The sequence below is a fragment of the Salmo salar genome, chromosome 14 (assembly GCF_965601325.2).
Source record: "Salmo salar chromosome 14, fSalSal1, whole genome shotgun sequence".
Lineage (NCBI taxonomy): Eukaryota > Metazoa > Chordata > Actinopteri > Salmoniformes > Salmonidae > Salmo > Salmo salar.
Window position 1 is genome coordinate 83,828,583 of NC_138304.1, and position 11,418 is coordinate 83,840,000.

The 11,418-nt window shown below is 43.0% G+C and overlaps 1 protein-coding gene across 1 annotated transcript in view; it reads right to left on the bottom strand.

Annotated features, from left to right (window-relative positions):
- LOC106570313 (thrombospondin type-1 domain-containing protein 7A) overlaps positions 1–11,418 on the bottom strand; it is a 188,860-nt gene that overhangs the window by 107,552 nt on the left and 69,890 nt on the right. The window contains exons 2-3 of the mRNA XM_014142501.3: positions 9,948–10,995; positions 7,124–7,372 (exon numbers count right to left, since the gene is read on the bottom strand). Of these exons, the coding sequence (XP_013997976.3) occupies positions 7,124–7,372; positions 9,948–10,995 (1,297 nt within the window). The remainder of the gene's footprint in view (positions 1–7,123; positions 7,373–9,947; positions 10,996–11,418) is intronic.

Here is an 11,418-nt window from a genome sequence, read left to right on the forward strand (position 1 = left end):
AATGTGAAATGTCATAATAATAGTAGAGAGAATGATTTATTACAGCTTTCATTTCTTTCATCACATTCGCAGTGGGTCAAAAGTTTACATACACTCAATTAGTAATTGGTAGCATTGCCTTTAAATTGTTTAACTTGGGTAAAATGTTTTGGATAGCCTTCCACAAGCTTCCCACAATAAGTTGGGTGAATTTTGGCCCATTCCTCCTGACAGAGCTGGTGTAACTGAGTCAGGTTTGTAGGCCTCCTTGCTCGCACACGCTTTTTCAGTTCTGCCCACAAATGTTCTATAGGATTGAGGTCAGGGCTTTGTGATTGTCACTCCAATACCTTGACTTTGTTGTCCTTAAGTCATTTTGCCGCAACTTTGGAAGTATGCTTTGGGTGACTGTCCGTTTGGAAGACCCATTTGCAACCAAGTTTTCTAATTTCTTGACTGATGTTTTGAGATGTTGCTTCAATATTGCCACATAATTTTCCTGCCTCATGATGCCATCTAGTTTGTGAAGTGCATCAGTCTCTCCTGCAGCAAAGCACCCCCACAACATGATGCTTCACGGTTGGGATGGTGTTCTTCGGCTTGCAAGCCTCCCCCTTTTTCCTCCAAACATAACGATGGTCATTATGGCCAAACAGTTCTATTTTTGTTTCATCAGACCAGAGAACATTTCTCAAAAAAGTACAATCTTTGTCCCCATGTGCAGTTGCAAACTGTAGTCTGTCTTTTTTTATGGCGGTTTTGGAGCAGTGGTTTCTACCTTGCTGAGCGGTCTTTCAGGTTATGTCGATATAGGACTCGTTTTACTGTGGATATAGATACTTTTGTACCTGTTTCCTCCAGCATCTTCACAATGTCCTTTACTGTTGTTCTGGGATTGATTTGCACTTTCGCACCAAAGTACATTCATCTCTAGGAGACAGAACGAGTCTCCTTCCTGAGCGGTATGACGGCTGCGTGGTCCCATGGTGTTTATACTTGTGTTCTATTGTTTGTACAGATGAACGTGGTACCTTCAGGCATTTGGAAATTGTTCCCAAGGATGAACCAGATTTGTGGAGGTCTACAATTTTTTCTGATGTCTTGGCTGATTTCTTTTGATTTTCCCATGATGTCAAGCAAAGAGGCACTGAGTTTGAAGGTAGGCCTTGAAATACATCTACAGGTACACCTCCAATTGACTCAAATGATGTCAATTAGCCTATCAGAAGCTTCTAAAGCCATGACATAATTTTCTGGAATTTCCCAAGCTGTTTAAAGGCACAGTCAACTTAGTGTATGTAAACTTCTGACCCACTGGAATTGTGATGCAGTGAATTATAAGTGAAATAATCTGTCTGTAAACAATTGTTGGAAAAATTACTTGTGTCATGCACAATGTAGATGTCCTAACCGACTTGCCAAAACTATAGTTTGTTAACAAGAAATTTGTGGAGTGGTTGAAAAACGTGTTTTAATGACTCCAACCTAAGTGTATGTAATCTTCTGACTTCAACTATACATATACACACTACTATATATATTTCCTCCTAATATTGCACAATCTATGTGGGCTATTGTTTGTTTGAATTCAATTTGTCAGTGTCAAAGTTGCTTCTCATTTTGGCAATTTGTGTGGGATTAAAAAAGACTCAGCTAATGTATTCTGTCATGTAAAGCAGGTATTTTTTAAAAGGCCCTGCCCCCCCCCCCCCCCCCAAAAAAAATGTGTGGAAATCCTTAAAACACCTCTGCTCAACTGTGACCATGGCAAATGTTATTATGGCTTTGTTATAAAGGCCTTTTCTCTTCAACAGAGAATGACGAGGTTGTGTGACAACGAGGCACCTGGGAGATATGGTCTATTGCTAGATCTGGGGTTCTGGGACTAACACAGATGGGATCACTCTGAAGGAAGAATCCTTCAATAATACTGACTACTACTGTACCTCCTGCCACGACATTCACACCTCTTCATCTCTCTCTCATCCTGGTCTTCTTCAAATGGTGGGAAGGGAGCATTGGTCCACCAATATTGATTTATTCCTCTCCTCATTGTCAGGGACAAAAAAGGCTAATTTTGCCCACAGAACCTATACCAAGCTATGTCCTGATCTGCATGCTAACTTTACTGTATAGAGTTTTACATAAAATATGGACTGTCTGATGTCCTCATGTACCACTGTAATAAATTAGTTTTCAACCCACTGTACCAATTTAGTTTTCAACCCACTGTAACAATTTAGTTTTCAACCCACTGTAATAATTTAGTTTTCAACCCACTGTAACAATTTAGTTTTCAACCCACTGTAACAATTTAGTTTTCAACCCACTGTAATAATTTAGTTTTCAACCCACTGTAATAATTTAGTTTTCAAACCACTGTAATACTTTTTGTCACGCAGAATTAGCTTGTTAGCAACTGCAGGTCAAAACACTCAAACAGACTAGCGGTCTAAACAGTGGAAATTGAGGAAATACCTTCCTCTCCACACCAGGGGAGTATAGTTCCACATTGCATTGTACAGGTTGGGGGGGGAGTAATTTAAGGGACACACATGCCATCACAGCTCAGGACTGCCTGCCGGGTGTGAAAGTGATGGTGTGTCAACACGCCCATCTGTGTGCGTGTGTGTGTGTGTGTGTGTGTGTGTGTGTGTGTGTGTGTGTGTGTGTGTGTGTGTGTGTGTGTGTGTGGTGTGTGTGTGTGCGCGGAGGGGGGATCAGATAAGACACTGCACGGACCAACTGACTCTTTCCCAGACACACTCCATTAATCATTTCCTCCATCACTGGCAACAAGCCAAACGCTGGGCCATTTCTTTCCTCTCCATCTCTCCTCATATGTCCCCCTCTTGTATGGCACCATCTCCCCACACACTGAGCCAAACCCATCTCCCCTTTAGTACCTCCCTCCTAATTCTCTATCTCTCCCTATATGCCCCCCTCTTGTATGGCACCATCTCCCCACACACTGAGCCAAACCCATCTCCCCTTTAGTACCTCCCTCCTAATTCTCTATCTCTCCCTATATGCCCCCCTCTTGTATGGCACCATCTCCCCACACACTGAGCCAAACCCATCTCCCCTTTAGTACCTCCCTCCTAATTTTCTATCTCTCCCTATATGCGCCCCTCTTGAATGGCACCATCGCCCCATATACTGAGCCGAACCCATCTCCCCCTTACCGCCTCCCCCAATCTCTCTATCTCTCGCTATATGACCCCATCACTGCATCAACTAACACACTACCCAATCACATCCCCATTTTCCCCCTTTCCCATTTCTCCAATCTCTCTCCATCTCTTTCCACATGCCCCCTCAAACCGTCGACCCCACCCTCTCATCAGCACCACACCGCACCCCCCCACACCCCTCTCATCACACCACACCGTCGACCCACACAAAGAGCCTCTCCCTCCCCCCTCCGTTCTCCCCCTTCAGGCTGTGGTTTGTACCCACTGTCATGACTGTCACTACAGACCCTGGTTCGATTCCAGGCTTTTTCACAACCGGCCGCGATTTGGAGTCCCATAGGGTGGCACACAACTGGCCCAGTGTCGTCTGGGTTAGGGTTTGGCCGGGGTAGGCCGTCATTGTAAATAAACATTTGTTCTTAACTGACTTGCCTAGTTAAATAAAGGTTTGATAAAAAATAATAAACCAGACCTTCTCTCACCCACAGAGGAGGGAACTGGGCCGGTTTGACACTTCACACCCTGTTGTAAATTACAGGAGAAGGGGGGCTCTTTCTCCCCCTTTAGTATTAACCAAAGGAATGGCTTTGTTTAACAGACAGTTTTGCCTCAAACGCTAAGATGGTCAAAAGTGGATACTGGATCAATATTTCTAACATAAGAATGTGGGGAATGATCAGTGGGGAGCTATGGAAAACGAATGTAATATTGCTTTTCATTTTGTGATGTCATTTAAAACTGTATGGATGAAATACTGTAACTTTGAAAGTTTTTCCCTTTTATTTGTCAAGTTTCCATCCAATACAATATGTAATATAATATGAAAAAATATGAAACTATTTTTCTTAAGATAAGAATGTGATTTTAGGAGGTATAAGAGAACCTATCACCTATAAACTGTGCATAAGTAAATAGCCACGCCCCGAGTGAGGTCTGAGAGCGTGTCAGACTGATGGAACCGTCCTTTTTGGCCAGAATGCATAGAAAGGCTTGGTAACAAAATTAACATTAGGCCAGGAAACGTGAGGCCACATGTTTGAAATGATTGGAACTTTGAACCTCAACACGATGTTAGAAATAAACTCACCTTCCATTAGACCAGAGAGACAGCGAGCTGCAGCTCATGTCCATCGTGGTCCGAATCCTGAATAATCAACACGAGGAGGAAGAGGAAAACAAACTCCCCTCTCAGACAATCACTGGTACAGCTGATTAGCTGTCCTGAGTCAAATATCTCAAACTCTTCAAACCAACCTGCCACTCTTGTCAAATCACCGTAGTACGCTATTCTCGTCACCCCACTGGAACCATCAGCACAGCTAGCTTATCTTCAAATAAGCAGCTTCTGGAGTGAATGGAACGGAGTGAAATCTGTAGTTCTGTTCAGGACTACACGACGAACAAAGGCAGGCACACGTAAATACATTCATGATTTCTTATTCTAAACGGGCGGCGGTTCGTGTGCAAACTACAGTATATGATTAACCTGAGAATAGTTCTGAAATCAGTTGACGATATGTGTATTTTTCTCTCTCCCTCTCTCTCTCTCCATGTTGTTGTGTAAAAGCCATATTGTAAAATTCCGCTAGGGACCTATGCCTCATGTATTAAGTGTGTATGTTATCCTGTTATTATTTAGTTAGCTAGTAAATAAATAATGAAACCAATTTGTGTAGTACTGAATCATGAGTAAGGCTGGGGTTTTTGCAGATACATGAGGTTACGACTGTTCAGAATGATGATATGATAAGAGGTAATGATTAATAAGATGACTGTTTATCGATGTAATAGATATATACCTTACAGAGCTTAATTCAGGAGATGGTAACTCTTTAACCTCTTATGGCTAGGGGGCAGTATTTTCACGGCTGGATAAAAAACGTACCCGATTTAATTGGGTTACTAATCCTACCCAGTAACTAGAATATGCATATACTTATTATATATGGATAGAAAACACCCTAAAGTTTCTAAAACTGTTTGAATGGTGTCTGTGAGTATAACAGAACTCGAATGGCAGGTCAAAACCTGAGAGATTCCTTTACAGGAAGTGGCCTGTCTGACCATTTCTGGAACTTCTTTGCCATCTCTATCTTTTACTAAGGATCTCTGCTCTAACGTGACACTTCCTACGTCGTCCATAGGCGCTCAGAGCCCGGGAAAAACCTGAATGTCGTCATCACAGACCCAGGCTGAAACACATTATCGCCTTTCTCAAGTGGCCGATCAAGGGACTGTGGGCTTAGGCGCGTGACCTGGCCGCCCCCGTCTTTGTGATTTTTTCCCGGTCGGAATATTATCGCTTTTCTACGAGAAAAATGGCATAAAAATTGATTTTAAACAGCGGTTGACATGCTTCGAAGTACGGTAATGGAATATTTAGAATTTTTTTGTCACGAAATGCGCCATGCGCACGACCCTTCTTTACCATTTCAGATAGTGTCTGGAACGCACGAACAAAATGCCGCTATTCGGATATAACGATGGATTATTTTGGACCAAACCAACATTTGTTATTGAAGTAGCAGTCCTGGGAGTGCATTCTGACGAAGACAACAAAGGTAATGAAACTTTTGTAATAGTAAATCGGAGTTTGATCAGGGCTAAACTTGGTCGGTGTCTAAATGGCTAGCCGTGATGGCTGGGCTATCTACTGAGAATATTGCAAAATGTGCTTTCACCGAAAAGCTATTTTAAAATCGGACATATCGAGTGCATAGAGGAGTTCTGTATCTATAATTCTTAAAATAATTGTTATGTTTTTTGTGAACGTTTATCGTGAGTAATTTAGTAAATTCACCGGATGTTTGCGGGGGGTATGCTAGTTCTGAACGTCACATGCTAATGTAAAAAGCTGGTTTTTGATATAAATATGAACTTGATTGAACAAAACATGCATGCATTGTATAACATAATGTCCTAGGGTTGTCATCTGATGAAGATCATCAAAGGTTAGTGCTGCATTTAGCTGTGGTTTTGTTTTTTGTGACATTATATGCTAGCTTGAAAAATGGGTGTCTGATTATTTCTGGCTTGGTACTCTGCTGACATAATCTAATGTTTTGCTTTCGCTGTAAAGCCTTTTTTAAATCGGACAGTGTGGTTAGATAAAGGAGAGTCTTGTCTTTAAAATGCTGTGAAATAGTCATATGTTTGAAAAATTGAAGTTTATGTATTTTTGAGGAATTTGTAATTCGCGCCACGCCTTTCATTGGATATTGGAGCAGGTGTTCCGCTAGCGGAACGTCTAGATGTAAGAGGTTTAAACAACCTCTTCCGTGTTGCCCGAAATTCCTAATGAGTACATTATTAATTTAATCGGGTGATGATTAAACATAGTTAGTGGATAAAATAAATAACAGTCATCAGATTAATGACACCACTCAGGCTGTGGATAATAAGCCAGCAGACACCAAACAACCCACAGACCAATAGTAGTGGGGTTGGTATTGTGGTTCCTCCCTCTACTGATAACTCCCCAGTGCTCTTAGTCCTACTGCTGCTGTTGTGTTAGATAGTTAGCTACACAGTCATTACAGCAACCAGCCAACGTTCCGGCCGCATGGCCTTAATCACTTAACACACAGAAACAAACCGTTTCCTGTATGCACATATGCATTTAATGTTAGAGACAGACCAGGCCTGTCTGGCTGTGTCTGATGCATTAAGTGTTTATTGTTTTGGTCAGCAAAGCTATTTAGGGATGCAGACAGGCGGCTTACCCATAGTACACTTTAGAAAGGGAGTAACTGTAATTGTCAGCCAGCCTGCAGAGTAGAAGTGCAGTTCAATTAACCATCTGCAATCCTTGATTGGCTGACATTTTTTCGTTTTCCAATGTGAGTATACAAACTACACAACTGATATACTGTTTGTACAAAAACGTAGACATCAATATAAGACATTGAAATCACACATATTTTTCAAACGTTGGGTGATAGAGTACTTACACGATGCAGGGGGGTACCCCTTCTCCCTGAGGGGTGCAGGGTTCCTTCTCCTCCAGTTCAGGGCACTCCTCCCCTTCTCCCACGGGGAACTGGTGTACCCGGCGTGTGCGTGTGCGCTCACCCGTGGGCCCGTTGAGCTCGTAGCAGTCCTTGGAGCAGGGCGACCAGTCGGTCCAGTCGCTCACCTCACAGTCCTTGGCCAGTACGCAGGCCTGGTAGGTCACTGGCAGGGACTCCCGAGAACACAGGCTGGAGAGAAGAGACAAGGGGTTCATTAATTAGGTTCAAAGGAATCAGTGAAGGTGTTTGGTCAAAGGAATGAGGCAAGGTGTCCTAATAAGGCCAAACTTGTTTGCAAAATCCGATTCAGGAACACCACAGCTTCAAACCTCTTGAACTCATTCTGAATGTGCAAAGTACCTTTTCTACAAACCTACATATTAATTTAGCATTGTAGTCATTTAGCAGATACTCTCATCCAAAGCAATGTAAATCTGAAATAGGACCCAAATATAAAATTATAGATTTCCTTAGCTTACAGACAGATAAACATCATAATAAATAATAACCAATGTTAAATGAAGTGAGATGGAATACATTCCCACCAGATATATTCCAGAGCTTCTATAACAGTAAACACACTTGATCCTTGGCCTCTGACCAACAATGTGGTTGGTAGATGGTCAGTATCAGATCAGATAAGCCTCTTTGGGGGTTTCAGTTCAACATCTGTGGTAGATGCTATGAGTAGCTCATAAAAATAAAAATAAATACCTCGACATTACTCCTCATTATAAAGGAGAAATGTCTCAACATTACTCCTCATTATAAAGGAGAAATGTCTCAACATTAATCCTAGGATAGACCTAGACCATAGAGATATAATATATATTCTACTTGAAGATATGGGAATATAATACAAGTTGTTATCCCATCATTTCAATCATTTATGATTTTCTCTGACCATCTCCCTATGGACGCCCAATTTATTTTTCTTTCAAGATGCACTAAAGCATTCATATCCCTTTAAGAAAGTGGGATAGATGTATTCGGTGTTAAGTGGCCACCATAACAGCCACCCCGTTCCTCAGAGACAGAATGGGGACATACACGCATTTCACATCTCAGCAAAGAGGAACAATGCCTTTTAGAAAGCATGTGCACATGAGAAGAGTGGAATGGAGACCCCTCAATAAAACACGTCTTGACCACCACCACCCAGCTAATTCTGTAATATGAATGAATGACCATGCTACAGTATGTGGATGTAGTTAGAAGGCCGCCCATAGAAATGGACATGATACAGGATGATGGTTAACAGAAAGGGACAGTGGTTTGTCCTCCGACCATTTCATAGATGTTATGGTTGAGGCCTCTCATCGTCTGTTGGATCCTAGGGACACGGTTGAGTACAGCAGCATAGAAGGAAGCCATGACACTTCTACTCATCATTGATTCATCTCTCATAGTTGATCTCACTGAATAAATATAGTTTTTCTTTGAATATTACGCTATCTTGAGGCGCAAAAACAAGAATGCTGTTTATCCCCGTATTTCTTTATTAATGCTTACTATATATTAATCGCTGAATATCTGTCACGCCCTGACCTGAGAGAGCCTTTTTATGTCTCTATTTAGGTTTGGTCAGGGTGTGATTTGGGTGGGCATTCTATGTCTGTATTTCTATGTTGGGGATTGCTTTGTTTCGGCCGGGTATGGCTCCCAATCAGGAACAGCTGTACATCGTTGTTGCTGATTGGGAGTCATACTTAGGCAGCATGTTTTTCCTTTGGGTTTTGTGGGTAGATATTTTCTGTTTAGTGTTTTGCACCTGACAGAACTGTTTGGCTGTCGGTTTCTTGTTTTTTGTGTTTAAAATGTTCGATCTTTAATAAATTCATGATGAGCACTAACCACGCCGCGCCTTGGTCCACTCTCTCCAAAGACAGCCGTTACAATATCACAGTGCTTTCAGTTAGAGGTTATGGTAACTCTGAAGCTTTGAAACTAACTTCACGCTGTAGAAAACTCCAATTGCTTCTTTGAAAGACGACAAGTTCTTTGGTTAAACAAAGAATAAATGTCAATGAAAATATGATACAAAACATAAACACTTCATTCTCCATTGACTGAACCCTCACTTCAGAGAAAAACTAAAAAACACAGCTCTACTTTCTGAGATTTTTAGGAAAAGAGGTTGCAAAAAACTGGCCAAAAATATTTTAAATGCAAAGTAAACAAGCCGTTAGATGAATATTAATAAACTACAGGACTATTGTGGATTAATGTGAGCTACAAAAAAAGAACATCTCCAAAGGCAGCATTTTTGCCAATACTTTAAAGTGGTGCCAGAATAAAGAAATGATTTGAGGGTACTATGAATAAACTAATGAGCGAAGGCATGAGGTACGAAGAAGAAGAAGAAGTAGAACTACTAAAACTAAAACCATATGTAATATTCTATGACAAATCACTATTGCCATATCTATTCCAGAAGGCATAGATTCCCATCTCTCTCACTTATACATTAACAAAGCCATGTGAGTGATGATGACTTCATCGTGTGTGACTGTTAGTACTACAGAACACAGAACACTTTAGGCTCTTGTAATTCTTTGAGCGCTGACTGTGAATCGTGTGCTGCCAGTAATAATGTCTTTCTATAACACACAGAGAGATGCATCCCTACAACACCTCTATGTAATGGGGAAATAATGGAACATAGAACATTATATCAGAGACACTGGTGAGAAATGGATGAGACAGTCATCATGAGGTAGCTGTGATGCATACAGTAAGACTATAAACTATAAGTGAGACTGACCTCAGTGCGTCAGTGTTGCCGCTCCTGTGAACACAGGTCACCTCCCGGGTCTGGTATCCAACCTGCAGGTCCCAGAACTTCCCACCCTGTCGGTTCTGTCTGTTCCTGTTCCTCTTATTTTTGATCAGCTCTTTGGTCTCTGGGTCTTTCACCCTTCCCCTCGCCCTCACCCGCTCCCTCACCCTCTCCTTGACTCTTTCCTTGTTCTTCCTGCGTCCTTCTTTGGCTGCCTGTCTTCCTTTTCTCCCCTCCTTTCTTTTCTCCTTTCTTTTCATCCTTTCTTCTTTGCTCAGTCGAGGCTGGCGTGGCGTGGGCACCTCGCTGCCCTCTTTACCCTCTTTACCCTCTCTGCCCTTGCGAAGCCGGCGAGGGAGAGCCACATCTTTACCGTGAGTAAGGGTGGGAGCCTGCCTGGCCGTGCGAGGGAGGGGTACAGAGCAGGGACCCCAGGATCCCACCCTTAGACTATAGAGGCTCTCTGGGCCAACGCAGGGACCTGGCTGACACGTCTGGAACTCTGTCAGGTTAGGGCAGGCCGAGCCCCCGAACAGAGGCGGCGCCAGGACAAAACGGACACGATTCTGAAGACCCATGCCGCACGTTTTCGAACAGGAAGTCCATGGGGTGAACTGGGAGACCACACAGTCCCGCGGGCACGGGATCAGACAGGCCTGCTCCAGCCTGGGCTTGGGCTCAAAATATTCACAAATCGCTGCATCCTCCGCGGGCACGCCATCTGCTTTCTGGACGCAGCCCACCTCGCGTGTCTGGATGCCCTCCTCGCCACGGGTACATACGGCTGGCCGCTGGAGCGCCCCAGTGCTCCGCATGGACACGGGCACACACTGGTTCCAGGCGCCCAACTGCCAGTCGTACAGGTCTTTGTGCCAGTCACACACGTGGAAGCAGCTCTGCTGGTTCTCCGGGCGCTCTGCCTGGTCACAGTTGGTGTGAAGGGTGGTCCAGCCTTCAGAGTGGGCGCACCACACTGCCCGGCTCTGGCTGCCCCCTGGGCCACATTCACTGCCCATACACCGGCCCCATGGACCTGAGGAAACAGAGAGCCACAGAGATCACAAGGAGTTCAACTGAAGGATTAACTATCAGAGCAGTTAGTCATAATATTATCCAAATGGAAAGCATAATGTAGAACAAACTCAGCTCCGATCTGTCAGATTAGAACTTTACTGTACAGTTCTTAATAGCTACAAAATGACACGTCCATCTGTGTAAAACTTCATCTAAATGTTACCGTTCAAGACTTGACATTGATTTTGATAAGAAGTTGGAGGGCAGTTTATAAGGAATTTGCATCATCTCTTCATAGGACTTTCCTATGAATCAAAGCCCCTTAAAGCCCAGAAGACCAAGCTCTCTAGCGCTTCTATACCAGAGGACTATCAGTCAGTTTCTGAAGTGCTTCTCAGGACAACAGAACTGTAATGTATTTACACATCCAACACAAACAACC